The following is a 23,900-nucleotide window of genomic DNA, read 5'->3' as shown; positions in this document are numbered from 1 at the left end:
TGCTTAAAGGTCTACATATTTGAAAGATTGAATGGTATGCTTTTACTCACTCTTGCTTTTGAAGAAACTGAAACAAGGCTTTTGCTCTCCATAAGAAAACATCCATACATACACACATGCTTACATGTGGCCAGATATGTTCTTACAGACCGGTAGGCAATCGAGAGAGCACTCAAAATACAACTGAAACTTTACAATCAACTCCAATGCGGATTCGATCACTGTCCTCAGGTGAGATACAGTTAGAAACTTCGCGCATTCCACTCCAGATGCTCGTCGTAGCACGTCGGCTCTTCGCGGGAAGCCTTAGCCTTTTCAGTTTTCCTCTCTTCATTTGCGTTGTTTGTCTTGTGCCTAGAGGGTGTAAGCGAGGTGCCATGACTTGAACCCAGTTCAAATATTGTTCCCGGTGCAAGCACACATACAAACCGACTTGTGTTCACACATATCTACTTGTGCTATACATATATACCCTATACATACATTTAAGTACGCGCGTACACGGAAGATATCGCAATGCCAGTGATTTTAATCGCGAATTACTTAAAGTACATATTAAAACAAATGTGAAGCATATCGTGTCGTGAGAGCGTGTGTGGGTTTCTTAATTGTGGTTTCGTTTCGGTAAATAATGTACCTACTTAGCTTTGAAAAGTGAATTACGGAAGCACACCAGACGTACATGTATATGTGTCCACGATAGTGTTGAAGTACCATATTTATATATTTGCGTATGTGTATGTGTCTTTAATGCCAAGAAAAGTAAACGATGAGAAGAATAAAGAAAACGCGAGCACGACGAGATCGATCAAACCGGTTCCCATTGGATTTCGGCTTAAGTCCCGAGTGTGTGAATTTGACCGCAAGAAAAGCTTAACAATAAACTAAGAAAAAACAACAAAACCAAATAAGAACGCAATGCAAAAGAAATGACCAAATGAACTGAATATTCGGTCAGGACAAAATGCAAATATGCCAAGAGTTATATACTTGTACAAGTACTATCTGCTCAAGTATATGGAATCAGAGCCACACATGAAATTTATAGTGCCTAAGTAGTGCTGACAAAGTGCTGACTCTTACCAAACTAAGCAATTTGTGTGTGATCGTCAACATTGTCGCCGTTTCATTGCAAGTCATTTTGCCGCCAACACGTTAATTCGAGTTCCGCTGTGATCATACTTACCGTTCAATTAGCAATCTTATGTACGTTCGCAAGTACAGTGAGCAAATGAGTACGCCAGCTCTTGCCAATAGTGTTTGCCTGGTGAATGGAGGTAATTAAATGATGTGCATGACATTCATTTCCTGAGATAATTTAAAAAAAACTCGACATTTGTGTCCAACGGAATGGTATAAGCAGAGATGCGAATAGAAAGTTTAAGTCAAAGGTAAGCAAAGTTTCTTTTGTCCTAAAACATACAACAACTACACTAAATATTCATTGTGGACAAAACGGCAAGCGCAACATCACCGTCTTTTATGTGAAAGACCCTATCTCATAAACCTATTGACGACGTCTTCATGAAATTTAATTTAGGTGCATCAGTTTTAGAGATTCATTCATGTATCAAATACAGTCTGGTATAATTTAGAATTCTGCCCCCAACCAAACAGTGAAAGTATTGGACCCATTCTAATATGAAAGCACAATTTATATTAAAGGTTCGATATATGTACTATTGCGGTATGATGGGTATATGTTTACCCACTTTAGGAATGACGTGAAGGAAGTGATTGTGCTTATCTACATCCAAAATTCAAATTTCTTGAGAATAGTGTTTAGAGTTTCGTCAGTGAAACATTTTAATCCCGTACTCTCTGTCCCTCTGCCTGGCAATCTGAAAAAGTTAGAAAATGCTTAGGAAGATGGTTCTGATTGTAACGTATCTAATAAATGGGGTTTTATATTTCAAAAGTTCTTGCACTACCGTTTTGTGATAGGTTTTAGCACTGTTCGTTTAGTTCACAAATGGCTTAAACCAGTGTTGCCGGGAAGGTAAGAGGGTTGACAGCAAAATGTGTTTTACTATGTGTTTTATAATGTGTAAACTAAATGGTTTGTTGGGTTGTAAGTACAGAAGTATGTTTGTTTACTTGAATGCGGACAGCATATGTTGCTTAGCAGTCAGTTCGCTAGCCAAACAGTTCGTTTGCGCAAACGCTTCACTCTTGCTGTTTCCCTTATCGAATACATACCCACTCCAGCCTTACCAAATTTATTGGTAGTTCGCTTGTTAGATGATAGTGACTCACTCCACAGTCAGCTTTTGTTAACACCGAGGCGCGCTCAGAGCGCACAGAAATGCCAGCGACAATACCTTGCCAACAATTCACTGACTTCCCATTGCGAACAGCCGCATGGCTTGGCATTTAGTCGCTCCGAGCATTGGTGGTGAGTTCATTCCCAGAATGAACGCCATTCAACAATCGAGTAGTGAGCACATGCCCGACTCGAACGGCTCATTGGGCACTTCAGCCAGCTGCTCACTTATTCAGTTGTTAATGAGACAGAACGCGAAACGGTCGTTATTCACGTACAACGGGCACATGCGAGCAGTTCCAAGCTCAGCACATCATCAAAAGTGACAGCGAATAGAATACGGAGTGGAGGGCCTTTGGCTTCGAAATCCAATAAAAAGCGGGTTGATTGCGAACGGTAACGGCGCAATTACGTATGCAACGCAAATACTTACCAATATTTGTGCAATACAAACTGACACATAGTGAATAGGACGTATGTGTGTGTGCATGTGTTAAGCTACCGAGTATTGCCTTCGTATGTCGTACATGGCTGCGTATGAAACCGGCAGATGTGCGTATGAATGAAAAGTAGTAAAAGCACTAGTAATAACAATAACAAAAACAAACAAGATCGAAAAGCGGCAGTCAAGCGACGGCTTACCCTGGAACGTGATGAGTAACAGCAGCAACAGCTCGTGAGTTCGGGAATTGCCGTTGAATGCAATTTTATTAAAAACAGACGTAAAAAGTTCAACACACAAACAGCAAACAAAAACATTATTAATCAAATCGACGGCGTTCGCAACGTCGGTTGTCATTGTTCAGTGCAGCTGCTTTGAGACTTTGAAGCAACCGGTCGGAATGGAGCGAATTTTAGCAAGCGTTTGAGCCACTGCCGCCCCACCGCTTTCCGATAAGGGAGTGAAGAAAGAGAAAAACAAAACACTCCGGTGAATTATTGCTTCCATATGTATAAAATATTCATATGAATGTATGTACATATGTATGTACGAAAAGTGCAAAATATGTACTTATGCCACTTTTATATAACATTTAAATATTTATAATAAAAAGAAATCGCACACGCCATCGGCTGATGCAAATGTTTAATTTCCAAACATACATACATACTCCTGTACATGTGCAATTACGCGAATGCAGTGGAGACTTGATAAAACGAACATGCCATTGCCAAGCATTCGGTTAATTAGATGGAATTATCTACAATTATTACGATTTGTGCATGCATATCTGCAAGCTGTTAATTTTCAAAGCATAGACATTACAGTATATCAAAGAGAAAGAATAATTTCTCATCGGGGTGCAATCGGTTTATCGAGTCAGTACTGTTTGTGTATGTGTGTATGTGTGTGTGGGTGACCGTGGCAAACATTCAGATTACATGAAACGTGTCAGTTTAAATATGTATTATAGGTCGCATATGCAGTTGCAGTATCTGGCTGTGATCATTTAAGTGCAAAAAAGGTGTACCTACATTGATACATACATATGTATGTACATACTTGCATACTTGTATTTAAATCACCGGTTTCACTTTGCGGTTAGAAACGATTTATGAAATCTATAGGACAACACACTTGCGCGCATACACACGCACATACATATAAAATTACATATGTACATACATATACACATAATGAGTGATAAAAAGCAAACCGAGAACAGCAATTTCAATCGAGCTAAGTGAAAAACATTGTATGCATTTTATCTAGTGCCGACACTTCTGTACCTACACACATGCATATACATATTTATCAACGTGACATCCCCCTATTTGCATTGTCGTCCTTGAAGTGAAGTGCTTTCCACTGTGAGTACAGATCACCTGAAGAAGCGAATTGTTCGTGGAGCATTGGGCGCTTACTCTAGCAAAAAAAAAAACGATCTTCGCTATACTTATGTACATATGAATGTACGCCTTCTGTCGCTTATCATATCAGCGAACGAACGTCCGTCCCGCCACACGCTGCACTTCAATACAACTTTACAAACATTTTGGTACCATCAACAGCGTTATCGTCAAGGTAAATAGATATGAGTGTACACATACCATATAACATTCACTCTCATAATATTTGTTCATATCTACATGGGTTCAATATGTACATACAAATGCAAGCAAATACATATATGAACGTCTCTATGCATTCCTGAACTGCAAGGCACACTTCCCTTGATTATACCTATATGAACACAGTTTGAAAATATTAACAAATCATATCACAACCGCGCCATAGAAGGACATTTTGAATTCCATCAGATTCTTAATTTACAATAGGTAGTTCAAACAATAAGGTATGGAGAATCAAAATCGGTTTAATCCTTTCCTAGCCTTAAATGATTTCCGTACATAACGTCTCCCAACACGAATATGATGATATGATTTCTTGCGGTTATTAAATGCTTCCGAAATTGTGTTGCCATCTTACCATGTACGAGTATAAACGCTTGCGTTTTCATTGTTCAGCACTTTAAGTCTGTGGGTCTAAGTGTTTTATAAGTTTTTTAAGCTTACTAAATGTATTTAAAATGAGCCTGTTAAAAGATACTATAAGATAAATTGCTGTCGAGAATCCAGTACTTGTTCTGAAACAGAACGGTCTCCGTTGCCGATTAGCAGAGTTACCAGATTCCGTTCAGATTGATGTTTTTGTAGAAAGTTTAACTGAACTTTAACATTACCAAACCAAATAATAATATGCTCACACTCATATTTGACTCTGTACGCTTGGGTGGTTTCTACGTTTTACCTTTCTTCTCTTCGAAGCCAGAATCACCATGTGAAAGCTGAAAACCTTAACAACCATTTTATTTAATTTTTTGTTTGGCAGCCGCATTATAGCCAAGTTTAATTGCTTAAAAATATTAACATTCACCTGCACATACATTACACATACATATGTACATGTAAACATACACACTATTTTTATACAATTTGATGTACATACTTACGGATATGCTTTCGCATACATAAACACACATGCATACCTTTAGGCACTTTGCATGTGTGTTTGTGATTGTTTGCCAAATTGACTTGGTTCGTCGGAATATGCCTGCACACACATACACAATAATAGTGTATACATACATACATACAATTAAGCAAATTTAATTTTTTGAAACTCCAACAACGAAATATACTTTAGCTTTTTTAATTACTACAACATGTATGAATATATATGTGTTGAGTGCGTGACTACCACCTGGAGGGTCATCGAATTTCTTTTTACAGTCCGGGTCTGATTTCTTAAGATTCCCCAAATAAAAGGCCAACATGGAAGCAAAAATATCCCCTTAGTTGAGAATAGCATTCGTAAAGCTTAGCCATTGGATGCAGATATGTACATATGTACATATGTAGTTATGTATGGGCATCATTCGTTTCGCAAAAGACCTGCGGTGTCCAACCTCAGACCCATAGTACGACGGAGTGTGTGCTTATTGAGAACGTTGGCAAACAATGTCAACGTACAGCTATCAAAGGAATACATTGGCAAGTTAGATACTGGCATATACTTGTATGTACATACCATACATACTTATGTACAATACATGCGTTCTTTTTCGAATTGAATGCATTTGAAATTTGCAAAAGGAAATTTATGTATATTTATTAAGAATAAAAATTTGGTAAATCTTCTTCGCTTTTAACAGTGTCTAAAATCTTATTGAGCCTTATTAAAAGCGACCAATGAAGAACTTACATATACACATACTTGCATAATTTGACTTCCAAATGATATGCCTTACAGAGAAATTCGGAGTTAAAAGCAAAAATTTCCATATTGCATCGCTTGCATAGACGATTCCTTCAACCCCTTTCTCATTGAAGATGATATAGTACTTATTAATATATTCTTCTTCCTCATTACATTCGAAGGCAGTAAATTATGGTAAATCAATATTTAATAGTTAGCACATATACTAATATCTATAGACCATAGCATGCCCGCAAAATAATTGCATAATCTCCAAAGAGAGTAGTCTCAAACGAGTCTATTTGGAGTACAATTTACCTCAACTCAGAGACTCAAGATCATAAAAAAGCTAGAAATAAGGTGAAAGAAATCGAAATACACAATAGTAAATTTATTATGCCTATATGAAATTAAATTACACAGCTTTACGTCCATACCTCATTCCGATAAGATCTAAATCTGCTGTCGCAACAAGTTGCATAGTAATATAACCTAAAACTAAACAAGATAGGCAAAAGGTTATATGTATGGTATATCAATTATAAAGTTAACCGTCGCCGACATATCAGTTAGTGGGAGATTAAATGTAATGGGTAGTTAACCTCAGATCAGTCAGATTTCTCTCAGAAATGTGCTAGTCGTATACAAGTTCAAAACCATTACAGAACTATCTACTACACTAGGAACAATATTAATTTGAACTTTGTTGAGGACCTCCATGGTTTTATCGCAAAAATATTGAATAGTTGACGTGACTTTGTGCTCTTTCTGAACCATCTTTTCCAAAGCTCTGGTGTAAGTTTGATGCTTTTCTGACTAGTTCCACTACGAGTATAAGCCGGAGATTGGAATTTCCTAAAGAGTACACACCCTTATGTGCATACATGTTTATGCGCTGGAAGATGTTGCATAACTGTATGAAAATCGTTGCCACCACTGGAGCAGCGATGGGCTTTTACTGCTGAACAGCTAACGTTTGGCGCCGCCTTTGTGCTGAATATCTGCGCAGAAATTGATTTTCTGGCAACAACAGCGAATTATCAACTCACAGGGGACAGAACTGGGCAATTTGCCCGCGTGTCTACTCATGTGCATGCATGTCGGCCGCTGTGATTTCCAGCCGCCTGCATTTGGCAAACTCTCCGCTCAGTTCGGCTCTGGGGTCAGCGGCTTATCGGCAGCGTTGTTGGCGCTTATCTGAGAGCGATTGCGAGTGGTTTTGGCGCAGTGACACAAATTTGAGACAGTTCATTGCAAGCATAAATTGTGCACATTAGACAAATTGAACGAGGCGCCGCTTTGGTTGAAGCTACTCAATAAAGTCGTTAATGCACACGTAAATATGTACAATACATACTCGTACATATGTATGTATGTATATTTGTTAATTTTTACAATTGGGCCTTCATATGAAGATATGTAATTATCGGTTCAAATTAACGCGACCATGTTATTTGTGCCGATGTAGACGCGCTCCGAATGTACTCTTCGATAATTCATGCTGCAACTAAGTTCTGAACGAACACAAACTTAGAAGCAGTGCGATCTGCGCCGGATTCGTTCAGCACCAACTTAAGTTTAGTTTTATTTGCACATTTCATATTTCATATGAATATTCAGATACATATGTACTTATGTTTGTAAGTGTATTGTATTTGCGGCCACACTTTTGTCTGGTTTTCAATGAAAACAATGACGTCATAATTGGTGAAAATTTAATTTGCGCGCCCCTGCAATGTCGACGAGGTGAACGCAGAGGGCCCATAATACACACACATACACACGTACATCCATATATACATTCACACTCTGCATTGAAAATATAACATGTTTGCATATGTGTATGTAAAAGCAAATAATTCGAGCATGCAAGTAAATAGGTTGATTGACAATTACTTCATTTTCTGCAAAGAATGCAAATTAAACGAACAAAAGCAACCCGTGGAAAAATGCATAAGCATAATTTCTACAGAAGACACTAAATCATTTGGCGCTTCGCGTCGGGCAGCTCAGTTGCACTCTAATACATATTTACATACGTATGTATGTATATGGAACGAGTTGGGTGCATGCATTGTCTTACATACATACATACACAGCGATTTTGCAATCGGGCACGTTTCAGAACAGCAACGATAAGTGAAATATTGGTGCACAGACACACAAACTGATCGACAGAAGACACCCGTTTACCATGCAACCCCGTTTGCATTGATATCTGTTGTTTACGCTGTATTCACCTTACTATAATTTCAATACACTTTAAACAAGCAGAAAATTAACGAACATCGAAAGTGAGTGCAACAAATATGCCCATTTAAGAAAATGCATATGAGTTGGAGTATGAATGTACGGGCACTCCGTCATTCTCATACCTCGAAATTGTCATCAATATGATTAACTTGTTTGGGGAACAATAATGCTGAGAACGCAGCAAACACCTCTGCACAATGCTTGTCACAGGAAACACTTTTTGATGTTGGTTTGACCCGGGAATCTAACCTAGGTCCTCTTCAGTGGGTGAGCGCTTCTTCAACCGTTAACTCATGTTCCCTGTCTTCAGAAAACTTATTCCTAGCGGACTCTACTCATTTGTATAATACAATATATATGTGTATAGTATATATTGGCAAGCCCCTTTGAATTTATGTACGACTAAGGTGTACAGTTTTGCATTAGCAACTCACCTAAGATGGCATATAAGGTAAAAACCAATTTCATTAATATGTATTAATGTGTGTGTATACCATAGATACAGCCAATGTGCTACGATTTTGTTTTGTGAGATTGTTGTTTGTATTGAACTAAAAAATCACTGTGCATAAAAGTTTCATTTGAGTAAATGAAGATTTGAAAACCAGTTGAAAGCACCACTGATCGTTGCGGTCATACAGACAAGCCCACAGATATTGAACAAGCTCTTCAGTTTTCATTCGTTTGCTTTATAGCACACCAAACTTCACACATTCACACAAATGCTCGCATATATATGTGTAGGCATACGACTAAAAGTCCCAAATGATGAAAACATCTCAAAGCCCTTAACATGTTGCTTTAGAAAAAGGTAATATCTCAAAAACATTGTTCGACAATTTAAGACATATGTACATACCGATGGATCCACAAGACACGCTGCCCATACTATTTCTGACTTGAAACATCTCACCAGATTGGTCGCTCACCTTTAGCGGAGCCTACTGTATGCTTAAGGGCAACACAACTTAAGAGTGCGTTACCAAAAGTTTTTGAACGATTTGCGCATTTGTATGGTCTCCCAAAATACCACATGAAACTGTGGCGATTTCAGAAGTTTTACCTTACCGCGCGAACATGGAGTACATGTGAATTTTCAGCGGGAGCCACAGCGCTACTCTTAGATTCATGCACACTTTTTGAAAAACACCTGACCACAACAGTTACCACAAAGCTTTCTCTGAAGTTGGCCTCATAAATTCGAAAATGACTGTTCGTTGCAAAGATTTTATCTTTCATGTAACTTTTGCTTCGAAAAAACGTTGGTCCAATCGTCGTGTATGCATTCGAAGACGATGCTCGAATGATTTAAGAATGCATCTCTTTATGGAAAGCTAACCTTGTCAGATACTTTCTAGTTGCTGGCAGATGATCTACAAGTTAGATCCTTCTTAGATTTATGATGTTTATTGTAACCCAATATAGCAACTACATGTACATACATATGTATGTACATATGTACATAAGAGTATTCCCCCTAGATGTGTGCGAGTCGGTTATATGTTCCTAGTGTCTTAAACTTTCGCATTTCTTTTGCTACATACACTTTGACAAAGCGCCGCTTAGCTAGCGTTCGGCATATACGGATGTCCGGCCATCTGAGTACCAAATGACACTGGTACGAGGTTTCATGTCATGGTCGGACCGTCGTCATCATGATTGTTTTAGTTCTTAATTATAAAACTATATAAAATCTCAGGGCGACTTTTCGGATACTGGTTCACAATTAGTGCAAAATAGAATAAAGTGTAGTCTCACAAACCAACGACTCAAAAGCTGTAGTTTCGGTTGTCTAATAAGTCTATAAATGTAAGAATGTATGAAGATGATTCGAAGGGGCTGTAACTTGGCGCAGAAATTAGTAACGAAAAACGGTGGGCTATTTGGAAACAATAACAACACATTCAAAAGCGCCATTAGCAAAGCCGTATCCTATATAAAGCAAACAATACATACATATTTACATATACATGTGGTACATACATATATATTTTAATGAGCACTTAGCACTTAATTTTATGACTTATGTTTTACCTTTTAAAAAAGTTATTGTTTTAATTTATTTATTCTTATTCTTCTTTTCTGTTTTCTGCGCGTCTTATCTGCCCTTAAAAAGCTTTCTTGAATACACTCCTATAGGCAGTGCGCACGAGAGTGACGTGTACAAGTACACACATTTATACTATACCGAAAACAAAAACAAAGCAAAATAGTACCGCATTGAAAGAGATACCTCGCTGAAATTACGTGTTTGTTTCCAGAGCATCTATTATTTAGCTGAACATGTTTATGTACATGCGTGGATATGTGCTTATTTATATTCAATATGCTCATCTTTTGGTATAAATGTAAAAAGCTTTAGATCTTTTAATTGATCTCGCATTGCTCAATTTATTTGAAGCGGTCAATAACAACAACAATTCATGCATCTGTACATAGATACATACTGTACTTTATATACGTAGATACCATATGAGCGATCTTACGTTGTGTGGTTCCTAAACAGTTGATGGTGTGGAATGTGAAACTTTTCAATTTATTCGTATGTATGCCTTTGTGAGTGCGCAAGAGACACATTCCTTGCTCCAGACCTCGAAACCTATTTACAATACATTTTACACACATGTGGATGAAATAATTGCAGCATATACCATATATTGTACATATGTTTGTATGCATATGTACTTGAACGTACATTTGTGTTCAAGGTAACGCAAACTCCCCCCAGGAATGAGCAGGCATTAAGATTCGAATTATTTTAAATTCCTGTATTTATATCTAATAATCTTAGAAACTACCATATTAACAAAAGATTTACATGCAAGGCCCGCTTGGTCAATTCTTATCTGTCTACGTATTTCCGCATCAATACGTCAACGTTAATTCGCTTATTTTTTCTGCAATTTATCTTCTTTGTTCTATCGGCCTGGTTCCAAACAGTATAATGCCTGCAATGTATATATTTATATACCCGTAAATACCTAGAAACGACTTCATTGCTTTTATGTATACATATGTACATACGTACATATAATAAAACTGATTTTATCACATTAAAACGGATACTTGCATATAATAGGGAAACAAATTATTATTACATTAAAATATACAAAATATTAGTAAACTATTTAAAAAGCAAACGCTATTTACGCATACATATGTATGTACATTTATATACTATATTCACTCACGCAATCGTTCCTCGAACATGTGGTAAAAAGTTTGTCTATAATTTACATATGCGAATGAGAATGTACGCATGTGCACACATACATAACAAAACTTAACGCTTACCTTCATACTTGCCTGCACATGTATGTATGTATGCAAATTCGAGCACTGTTTGTGTCATTCATCACCACAAAATTTTACGTTTTCTAAATTGCTCGAACGGCCAGAACAAAAATGCAACATTGCAACAGTACCGTTAAGCAACAGCAGTGGCCAAATGATGTTGAAGTTAAAGGTGTTTATTTTCGTTAACGTAAACAACAACGATTGAAAAAAGCAGAAACAAAATAAACAAATCGGCCCATTTCGAGGAAATGAGGTGAAGACATGTCAGAAGAGAAGCAGCTTTCGGCGCTGAACACTTGTCTATGTACTAGGTGCAACGTTTGTATGTGCATATGCATGTGTGGGAACCAGCATAAAAGCTGATATCTGGCATACTAAAAGTTAGTAAAGCGAGGTGGAGCCACAATTAAAATACATATGTATATCCGTCAGATAGACAATATCAGCTGATATGCTGACGTCATATGAATACAAGTATGTCTGTAAATATATAGAACGATGGAATAAAGTAAACAGACACCCCATATTTCCGTTAGTTTGAAAGGGTTCTTTACACAAACAGTTGATAAAACCCGAGAACAGAGTGGACAAAGTCAGCATACAGGGCAAAAATTACTATAGTGTAAAGAGCTAATTTAATTGTAGATATTCCTTCTTTCAAGTACGGTCCACCGTTGGCACCCCCCCCCCCCCCTTCTTTTAATAAATAACCACTTCGCTTCAGTATTCAAAGTCAGAAAAACTTCACAAAATACATAAGTATGTTATTAAATATTCGTATAAAATAAGCAAGCCTCCAATCCAAAACTTTTGTTGGCTATTTTAAACGACTTTAATCTTCTGCTTTTTCCGATCTAGATCATTTTACTATTATATTTCAACGGTTTAGGTGAAGCCACGTTATCACTTCAGCATTCAGTTTCAAAAATCAAATCATATTTCCACATGAAAATAGTTCACATCTATACATACATACGCACACACATGTACTCAGATCTGTACAGTTAACATAGATGAAAGTAAGGACTCTATAAATTGAACATAAGCAATTGTGAAAGACTATCTTACTTAAAACTCAAACTCAGGAAGATTTGGGATAGTTAACAACAATGGTTCATTATCACATATATACTATTCAAAGTACGAGGATGTCTTTAGTTTGGCCCTAAAAATTTATTATTATTAAACGGATTTTTAATATTAACATAAATAATTAGGATATTTTCGAAAGATGAGTTACATAACCGAGTATTGACTGTATGTTGTTGTTATCATTCAATTTGAATCTCTGAGCGGAGAGGTCAAGCTTGAAATAGCTGAGACCATTTGAATTGTAAACGTATATGTAAATATCTATGTACATGTGTACATATGAAATAGCGAGTTGCCACATAATGGCTCTTGCCTCCCTTGCAGAATCAGGTGTCTGCATAATAATGTATATGTTTATGTACATATGTATGTAGTATATAGATTTGTAGTTCACTGTCAAACGAACTTTCGTAGCATGCACAGTATGCTTACATATAATATATACCTACATACATACGTATGCATGTATAACAAACAAACATCTCTCCGAAATTTGATTTAATGGGTCAACATAATAGCAGTTGTTTCATTAATTTTAGTTAACTTATACTTTAGAATGTATATAAGTACATATATGTATAGGATTGTAAAAACATGATTTGTAAATATTTTCCGAAATATTGCGATCGTTAACTAAATTACTTGTAATGATGCAAGTACTCGTATGTGCCTAACCCGCTGTGAAATCAACTAGTTCTGATATCTTTACAACTAGTATGAACCGCAAGGTAAACAGCGGGCAGGCTCTTTCCACACTAGGCACCGATAGTTTTCGATCGAAAGTTCTAGTAGCAAACTAGTATTGTGCAATGTCAACGGTATACGGTATGTAGAGCCTGTCGGTTAACTCATATGTTAATTGGCAGAGAGCGCTACCAGAGATTTCTACTACGCTTCTATGAGTGAAGACCGAATTGACAAAAGTACACAAAACTGTCCTACGCATAGGGCAAATGGCCTGCAAACTGTGTATGTGTTAGTTTCTATGCTAGTGCTTTCAATGGATATAAGTTTCGGGTAGTTGTGACTTGCTGCGGAGTAACTGGGAAAGTAGAAGTATAAAAACAAGTTGCACGGACAGATGAACGAACTGACGTCATAGAGAAATACATTTACTCTTATTAATGTACATTTTTACATAATCCAAAAGTATAATGCTATCGAGTGTGATTAAAAATATTTTTATGCGTTTACATAATCCATTGTCCGTATGTAAAAGATCAAAAGTCATTTTATGGTATTTTATACATTTGACATCCATAAACACTATTTTTATTAATTTGAAGCTATGAGCTTGGTATTTTCAATTCAATATTTTTAGACTATACTATGTTATATTTGCCGGAAAAATTAAAAACAAAGTCGAGAAGAACAAAAGCGTCCAATCCACCCTTCAAATATTGTCGAAATGTAGTTGTGGATCGCATTTGCACAGCAGCGTACCTTTCATACGTACATATGTACATACTATCTCCCCCATTGTACAATAAAGCGTTTAATCCCAAACTTGCAATAGAAAGTAGATGAGGGCGCAGATGTGCACACTGCACCCTGTGGTTGGTCAAACTGTTCCAATGTCAGCACCTGGTTATAACAAGTGCTTTCTACTGTTTAGATTTGGAACAGATATCCCCAGCTACACTAGTTAAACACTCTTTTCTATATGCTTCCCTTTTAAAATCTTGTTCTTTTTATTGTATTTATTGGAAATTAGTTATGTAATTCTCGGCCTTTCTTATAACAGAGTGTTTTAAACCGTTTTAAAAGAACTAAAGATTCACTGGCAAAAACTCTCTTTTCTCATTTCCCAGTGGTACCACGTTGTTCTTTTGAAAGAACATCATTTTGTGCATAGAACACCCAACTGGACCGTTATACACTGATAAAAGAGTTAATAGGGGACCGGTTCTTTTATTGTGTTGTTAAAATATCTACCAATGGGAGCATTTACTCAATACTTTATAGAACGCGATTTCGTTTTATATAGCTTACATTAAGCGATAGTGGGCGCTTACACAAATAGATACATACATATGTATGTATGTGTGAAAATTCATAGATTTCTTTCTTAATACGAGTTGTCTCTTCTCCATACTCTGTATTGACGACAGGCACCCTCTCAGCAATGAACACATTTCGGTTTAGACACGCGTCGTCCGAAAGAACTGATTATACCCATATACATATGTATGGTATGTATGCATGTTCGTTGTAATTTATTAAACTAACCACACTTCTGCAAAGAAATCAGAAAATTTTGGTTGTTGTCTACACAAAACTACAAAGATCAAACTTCACAATACTTGTTGTGGGGGAGGAAGTAAGAAGGGCAAACCAATGCCCCTAAGAAGGAAATTTCCATTTTAAACGCTCATGATGCTTAATATTAAAAGCGTGTCTCTCTTAAATTCTTCTTTTTTGATCCAGTAATGCAGATACACTCATATTTAATAAATTCAATTATAAAATGGTTAAAATAGTGTTTTGTTTTCTAAAGTTGAACCCATAAAATTTCTAACATTTCTAAGTTGAAATGGTACATTTAGCCAGTCTCCGAGAATGCAATGACTTCGAACACATGCCATTAGGTAGTTTTTGCGACAGGTAAACTCGTCGTAAATGAACACTATTTTAGTATTTTTCAGCAAGCTTTAGTTTCATTGCACAGCTAAATCTCGAAAAATAGTTACTTCTCGTAATAATCACGTGTAAAAAATAACTATTCAATACCCTCAATAAATATCTCCATTTCTAATTTTAACAGTTTGAGTAAAATGAACCAATTGTGAAAATATGGCGTAGTAAAGACTAAAAGTGGCGAGCTGGAAGACAACGATCTCAATAATAGAAATGCTTATGATGAAGTAGTCAAATTCTTAACATTCGTTTGAAATTAGACAAACAGACACATAAAATGTCGAACGGTCTGGACAGTGAAAATATCTGATTATTATTTCCGCTTATTTCTTTAAATTGCGTATTTCCATAGATTCAGACAAGGTTTCCCTGGTGAAGCATACTCACCCAGACAATTAAGTTGCCACCACTGGCGAATAACTAAAATATACCGTCCACCGAATTTGGCATTTTCCCTTAAATGTTTACATTAAAATGGGGGCTCCAACCCAATAGCAATTTCTTTTATATTATTTTTGAATTCATCGCTTACACAATATGCATATGTAGTTCACGCAGTAGTTCCTCTTAATATAAGACATACAGAGCTTAAACCGTTTCTTACGCAGCAGTATTATTTGTCGGACAACCTTAATGCGCACACCACAGATTAAGTTCGACCAAGCATCTAAAATAGACGTAAACTAACAAGCTACAGGTTCGTTAATTTTTGTATTTTTTAACAGACATCGAAATTTAATAGCAGACGAGTGATGGAGCGATAGTAAGAGACGATTTTTGGCCGAATGGTTCGTAGCTTTGAGCTACGAGACATATCCATAACGGTGACTTTTCATGTACATCATTTCTAGTTATCTGAAAAGCATTTAATACCTGCGAACATATTCCTATTTACTGAAAAATAGTACCAAGATAGAATCATGAATTACACTATGCATTTACTATTGAAACTACCTTGTCTATAGTATGTGTTAGATACGCCCGAATATACAAATTTAATAATTTGTGTTATGCTTTCATTTGGCTTACATCCATACATACATATTTAACTACAACAAACTTTAAAACATATGTACATATATACCTAAAAACCTTTCACTCATTGGTCTGCTGTTTTTCAAGCGATGTTAAACTTCTTTGGGTTGTGTTACGGCTTTCCCACTTTCGGTGATCGTAAATACGGGTTACATGTTTTTAATTTGGCCGTCTTTACGCGGTTATGTTTGACTGAAGTATAGCAGACCACAAAAACCTCAAATTCATTCGAGCACTCTAATGCATTTCTTTTATGCCTTGGGCATCCACAAGGCATCTAAACTCGAATGCACACTTTGTGAAACAGCAACTATGGAGGTTTATCATTTATGGAGGGTCGTAACAGATCGTATATTCGCTGAATGCTACAGTATGCCCTTTATTAAAGAAACCGGCCAAACTGCTATAACCACATAAATAATCAGAATAATATTTACAATTCTATTTTCTTTCTAGTCAATATTAACGATCAGTTCAGAATTGTAGTGTCGTGCTAGCGACGGAAACGGAATTTCAGCAGCGGCAACCGAAACGGAGCCAAATAAAAAGGTAAATAATCTTTGAATTTAGTTTTAATATAAATTTTAAAAAATCAAAAAATAATTTTAGTGTGTTTTGTCACCTACAGATTAATTGTTACATAACCTGGCTTCAAATGTTGACATAGTTAAGAAAATCCAATGCCGCGTTTTAACTCAAAAGACGAAAACCGTATTCCAATATCCACTAAAATTAACTCCTTAACCTTTGGAAATCTAATTGATTTTGGAGACTCCCTCTGGAAAAATGTCAGAAATTGCTAGAAATAATGCCAGAAATAATGCCAGTACCGAATCACTTTGCACCGTAATAGAAAATTTTAGAGAAAATATTAACACTAGCTCCAATCACAACTTGAGTAGTACCGACAGCAAAAGTTCTAATTATGAAAACAACATAGCTGAAGATGTTATTCACAGACATAATATTGTTAACTTAACCGACAATTCCGAACCAAAAAACACATACAAAAACGATGATGACGAATGCGCGTCTTTATATGATAACTGTGATATCTCACAAGATGAGTCGATTTCATCAATATCGGTTTCTGTTAAGTCGAGCACTAAGCTAAAGAAATCGGTGTCTTTTGATCCCCAAGACGAAAAGGTCCGCAAATTCATAGAAGGTGAACCAATTGTGGATCAAAAAAATCCTTTTAAACAACATTATTCCACTTGGGGAAACTCGGCTAAAAAGAAGAAAATACCGCCCCCTGTTCCAGCTAAACGATCGACGTTGAGTGTCCGGAAAACTGTTACGCAACAACTACGAGAAAGAGAACGTGAAAAGGAAAAGGAAAAAGAACGACTTAAAAACGAAACAAATAACCGAAAGTCAAGTTCGGGTATTATTGCATCCTTACCATCACCTGACGATTTCGTTACTACTGAAGAAGTTCTCAAACAATCTAAATATGTTAAAACATATGTGAAAAATCCCGATCCATATTTTGTTTACGACCCTTCTATACTTGCACGACTTAAATGTGAAGAAACCCGTGATGTTAGTGACAAAAAACCTTCAAAAAAACTTCGCTTAACAAATCAAAATAAAGATCGTATTAAGGATTTAAAAAGTAGACCTTCAATAGAAACATCGTTTTCACACTCGAAGATTCCCTTTAAGAAATGTTCAAAACCAAATTATCCTGATCTATCTGACATCAAGATCAAAGTTGGTACCGATTTGGATGGAAATTTTTTTAATCCAGCCGAAGTGTCCAAGAATGCCAAAAAGTTCGACGATAGGGTGAAAAAACTTCAAATAAGTTCAGAAGACGATCTAGATGAAATAGATGGTCCCTTAACAAAAAGCGAATCGAGTGATGAGGTGACCCCAAACTCAGTTCACGTGAAGAAAATAAACACAGCGTCCGAACAACCCAAAAACGTCAACGTTGAGAATATGAATGACAAAGAAATATTTGAAGAGGCGGCTGAAGGCACATTTACCAACACAATAAAATCTAAAGAGTTTCATGATTATCTTGAAAAAAAAGGCCTTACTTTGATACCCAAAAAAATTCCGAATGGCGCACAATCTGTGTATACAACTGGCAGGCAGATATTTAGATCTGATACTCGTATCTCTTTTAAAAGCCCCGAGAGCGTACAGATCTCAGTAGATACCACGGACTCTGTGCGTAATTCTAAAAAGCCCTCAGTATTTCAACGTCTTCTTTCAAATAGTATTTTTGCTACTAGACGTAAAACAACTCCCAAAGATATCGTTCCTACGCCGAAATCACTGAACAATTATAAAATGCATTTCAAAGAAAATATAGATAACCCGCAATCTTCGCTTAAGCGAGTGGTTTTAGAAAGACAAAGTTTTCACGGACGTCCCCATGCAAATAATAATTTATTAAGTCCTGCCGAAACGGAGTTCCTGAAACACCAACAGCAACATTCCCGCAAAAGCTTTGCAAGTGGTGAAAACTTATCTGATGCCCTATCTAGTGCTTTACCAAATGACGAGCTGCTCCACAACTCAACAGCGGAAGAAGATGTGGACACCCCGTTCATAAAACCATCAAGACGCCCACATTCCAGAGAGAGATTGGTGATCTCTCAACAAAATAAACCCTCTCAAAATAACACGATATTAAAACCAAGGGCGCATCGACTTTACGCCATAAATAACACAACGAATCTAACGACGGAAGGACTTGAAAATGCGTCAAATGGTACACTAAAACGAAGCGTTGAGCGACAAAGTCTCATACCCAAACGATCTAATCAAACTTTGAATCGCAAGCAAATGTTTAGTCGTTCTAGTTCAATGGATCGTAATGAGATATTGAAAAAGAGACTTCTACGAGAGCTTCAAAACAAATCAAAAAGTGATAATGAAGCTTCTAAGGTTTCTACACCTTTCACTTCTAAAGAAAACATTGGAGAACAATTTTCTACCATGAATGGACCCAAATCCACTTCAACTCCAATCCGAAATGTAAATAATGATGCCGAACACCACAGTTTAGAACATAGTGTAAGCCTGGCAAATAAAGTTTACGTCGACCAACAAGAGTGGGCGCGGTTAAAAGCAATTAAAGATCGTATGGACAATGAGCTATACCTGAAAATGTTACAAGAACAAAAAATACAGCAAGATGCTGAAAATATATATGAACGTCTCCAGCCACAAAAAATATCGGTAACGCAACCTAATAGTTTATCCAAACCGCCCATAACATTAGAACCCAACTTTACTCGGGGATCTCCACAAAGGAACACATTCTCAGGCTTGACTAAAAATCGTCAAGCTAAGATTATTGATGGTAGAGCATTAATTCCATCATCATTTCCTGAAACTATGCAGTCCATTAGTAACATTAAAGAAAGTGTTTTCGAATCTACCCCTCGCAGTCAAAGCGTCTTGGACAATATGACTTATAATTCTAGAAACGGTAACATTAACAGAAAAGGCCACGGAATTGACATGGGTACACCAGTTGTCCTACGACGAAAAGATAACAAAATATCCGAACCGGTGAGTAATCCAGAACAGCGTCGTATCGGTGGTATACTAACCAGAGATGAGATATTGCAAAAAGTGAAAGATTTTTGTAAAAAATCCCTAAATAAAACCTCAATTATTCAACAATCACAAACTAGAGCAATTCATAATAAACAAACTGGTCCATCTGATTTGTCTCCAGTATCATATGCATCCGTCGAAACGAACCAGAGACCTGCTTCCCGAATGTATGCAGCTCCTCAAGTTCCTCAACGTATGCAGAGCTTGCCTCAACAATTCATACCAATAAAAACGGCGCAAATGATAAACGAAATAAATCCGAATACAGTATCACCAATCTATGCACATGTGGTAAAAAGGAGTAGCTTACTATCAAACAATTCGGAAATTTACGATAGTCCTCAAAAAATTAATTTCATCCGACGAGATCTAGAAACTCCTGCAATATATGTAGAGCATTCAAATTTGCCTACTCCACAATATGTACTTGTTGAGGGCGATAAAATCGTACCTGCGAAACAAGTATTCAGCTATTATCCCGGACAGAATGATATTTACGCCCAACCACATTACGTCCGGCCGTACAATTTGCAAGCTGTTCCGGGCGCTTATGGTTACATAAGTGTTAGGGAACCTCTTTTGAATCAGCAATTACATCATAGGTTGTATAATGGGCGAAGTACTCCATTGATACTTGATCAATCAAGTCAACAGGCGAGTCAAATATATTGGACGCCACATAGTCAGCGGTTACAGCAGCATTCTGGACTACAGCCAGTGAACATTAGTAGTCCCTGTTATATGCTCAAGCAACTAAATTCACCGTCCACAACTAGAATGGAGCTCCCGAATAGCACTAATATAAAAACAATTCCGAACACTACAGACCTCCAAATTCAACATGCAGCAACAATTGGAAGTAGAACACCAAACAATCGACAGACACAAACCAAACCATCATCTAAGCAATTAGAAGCTTTAAACAACCAACATTCCTACGATTGGGAGAGTGGCTCCGAAGCTGGCGAAGTACGACGTATTTTAGAGAATACGGGAAACAACGGTGAGTCCAGAGGAAGTCATTTAATAAGAAATCTCAAAAATAAGCTATCTCGACTATTTTCATGAAATAACATCTATGTAATACATACAAAAGTATTATATATCTATATGTATGTACATACTAGATCTATTCATCAATGCATACTTCTACATTTAGTGATAGCTAACTTAAGCAAAATTCCATCAAAAGAAGATTTTCGCATGTACAATATAATCATTAGTATTTAGTTAATTTCATAATAGTATTTATTCACCTACGCCATGAAAAAAATGTGCTTGAAATTTACAAAAACTGTCTTTGCTTCGCAAAAACTTGGAGAGTGGTGAATCGAACAAACAACCTGCCTAACTCAAATAAAGATAGAATAAAATTCAAACAAAGGTATACACATTTCTCTTGCATTAAACTCAGCTGTATAAATTTGTTGCAGGTTTTACAAGGAAATAATAGACAACAATAACTTGAAACTAATAGAAGAAGCATACATATGTATTAGTTGGGTCTACCAGATTTAGGGCCGTGCGCTCAATGTTTGGTTAGCAACCATCTGCAGTTAATATTTAAATTTAGATGGAAAGCAAATAATTGTTATAACGCCAGTAAAAGAACAATCTTTCACTAATATTAAAAAAATCCTAATTGGTGCAACCATAGCATTTGTATTATGTCAAATTACACAGTACGATATTATTAATATCAATGTTTATGGTATGTAATCAACATTGGTTTTTTGTAATTTATCAAATTGAATTTCAAAACAAGAATTGTTATAATAACTGAATAATATAAGTACATACATAAATACATTCATATGTAGTTAATTTTTTAGTGATTATTACTAATTCAAATTAATGAACTTGCTTTGGCCATACACTCAAACTGGGCAATTATTAAAGTTTTGAAATAAATAATTTTCAATATTTTTCGTTCTCCTTTCATTGTTCATTTGAATAACTAAGCCTACACGGATTGCCAACGACAATAGCAATAAATCTGGCAATGCTACGGCAATATTTTGTCCTGTCGAGATGCCCCGTAACGTACTCTCTGTTTGTGACTTTTTATCAGTTAATTTTTTTTAATTATGTGGCAACTTAAAGCAAAGCCAAACAGCTGTTCACAAAATTGTAACAATTTAATTTGTTTGGGTAACTCGTGAAAATTTCGCCGCAATTGACAGCAATATAAAACTACTGGAATTCACAATTTTTCATATCGTATATAAATGAAATAATATGAAAGTAAGTACAACATAACAATAAAACTTCATATTTTCTTGTTTAGCTTATAACCTTAATATTCATCTTGTTAGTAAGAGTGTACATATTCACGTAAAATACTGTGGCAACTTTTTGCTACTATTTGTTTGCCTACTGTAAGATTATTGCGTATTAATCGTTCTGCTTTTTTGTATTTGGAAAGATTTTTTCTTGCATTCTACATTAGTATCGTAGGGTTTGAATCTAATTGTTTATATTTTTGTGTTGTGTTAATTTTTAGGGTCAATGTTTTGAAAATATATCAAGGTGATTTTATTTATGCCAAGATTTAGTTTCGTCTAATAAACAAAGTGTGCATACTTTAGTAAGTGCATACAAGAGTGATGGAAAACTAGTCTATCATTCTGGAAGTACATATCAGATAATGTCAAAGATGTTTTAACATACATATATCCTGTACCTAATTATAGTAACGGATTTTTGGATGCAAAAAAAGTCTTAGATTTATGGATGGCGGTTGTGGTATGTAGTAGGAACTGAGTTCAAGTCCTTTTATTCAACTTATAAGCAGATGCAATGAATACAAAAGTGTTTAAGTAAACATAGTGTCAAACTTTTATTAATATTTTTATTTATTTAATTAATGCTTACAGTTTAAAGTTATAAAGCTTAAAACTCTTGGCTGCAACCAGAAAACTGGGGCAGACAACATTTCTACTTGCTCTTATATTAGCTATGTGTATATACAGTTCTTATATATTAAATATACGTTTTAAATATTGTTAAAGGTTAAGAAACCAAACTAACTCCTTTAAAACTACATTGCATTCATATTCGTTTGAGCTATTTGGGGAGGCTTTATTTTTCTATCAAAATTTGCGTGTTTGATAGCATTTTTTTATTATTTTAAGCAAAGTAAAACATTTTTTTTATCGATTCCGAATGTGTAAGTACTAAAGTATTGATTGGGTTAAATTTCGCCATGACTGCATAATTATGTTTTAATTCTGATTTCGTTTTCAACAGTTTTGTTGTTTTATGTGATTTTGTATACTTAATTTCGTTAGTTTTATTTTATTTTAACAGTATAAAATATTCGCGTTGTCATTAAAAGAAGTAATTAAACTCGCATCGACTTCACTTTTCTATAATATCTTATTAATTTTTGGTAATATGTCGTGTTTCCTTCACGTCCCGTATAAGTGATTCATAAATTAAAAAAATGTCCAATATCTAGGCCCATGAAAAGTATATGGATGTATATAGAGATGTTAACGTTCCCTGCAAAAATTATTTGTATTCGAAAATAGCAAACACCACTTGTACACATTGCTATTTACTGCAATTTACTATTTGTATGGGTTTCGTTTGTGTGCATACGCAAACTGTGTTGAATATTTCTTGTAATTTTTCCTTCACAAAGAGACAAAGGAGAGTTTTGTTGCATTTTATTTCGAATTGTAGACCACCCCATTTTTCAATAGTTTGAAATTTAATTATTACAGGGATGAGGTGGTAGTAGAAATCAGTATCTCTCTTGTAAGCTTCCATATAAATTTATATCCGTATATGACAAATAAAATAAGAAAAAGTTTTGGTTATAAATAACTAATAATTTATTTTTTTCTAGACTAAAAACATCAAAACTTAAATAGGTAGACCATGGACCATTTAAAAAAGGCCTCGTTAAATTCTCTCACTGATGACGAATCAATAACAACTAGTACTGAGTCCGATTCAGTAGAGACTTGGACATTAGTGAATGATAAAAATAAAAGGAAAGAAAAAGATTCTTCGTCTGAAATTCTTGCAGATACA

General features: G+C 35.8%; 1 protein-coding gene across 13 annotated transcripts; it reads left to right on the top strand.

Moving 5' to 3' along the window:
- Nucleotides 1–293: 293 nt before the first annotated feature.
- LOC106614627 (uncharacterized) lies at nt 294–23,900 on the top strand. Of its 13 annotated transcripts, none has more exons than XR_011396773.1 (5): nt 2,490–2,939; nt 3,811–4,289; nt 16,734–16,826; nt 16,906–21,243; nt 21,293–21,610. XR_011396773.1 is itself a non-coding variant. In XM_070110772.1 (5 exons), exons 4-5 carry the CDS (start codon nt 17,064–17,066, stop codon nt 23,715–23,717), a joined length of 3,804 nt encoding a protein of 1,267 aa, XP_069966873.1. In that variant the 5' UTR covers nt 2,491–2,939; nt 3,811–4,289; nt 16,734–16,826; nt 16,906–17,063; the 3' UTR covers nt 23,718–23,900. The 13 variants fall into 13 exon arrangements, 12 of the variants coding, with proteins under 12 accessions (XP_036221084.2, XP_036221080.2, XP_036221079.2 ...); XM_070110772.1 differs by lacking the exon at nt 21,293–21,610 and adding an exon at nt 23,713–23,900 and having other exon boundaries at nt 2,491–2,939; nt 16,906–20,862; XM_036365187.2 differs by having other exon boundaries at nt 2,490–2,659; nt 3,978–4,289; nt 16,906–21,611.

The sequence above is a fragment of the Bactrocera oleae genome, chromosome 5, assembly GCF_042242935.1.
Source record: "Bactrocera oleae isolate idBacOlea1 chromosome 5, idBacOlea1, whole genome shotgun sequence".
NCBI lineage: Eukaryota > Metazoa > Arthropoda > Insecta > Diptera > Tephritidae > Bactrocera > Bactrocera oleae.
The sequence above is the reverse complement of the archived record's forward strand: the minus strand, read 5'-3'. Positions and strand labels throughout refer to the sequence as shown.

Coding starts and splice junctions, on each gene's coding strand:
- LOC106614627 (XM_036365191.2), top strand. CDS start 17,064: ATGTCAGAAATTGCTAGAAATAATGCCAGAAATAATGCCAGTACCGAA.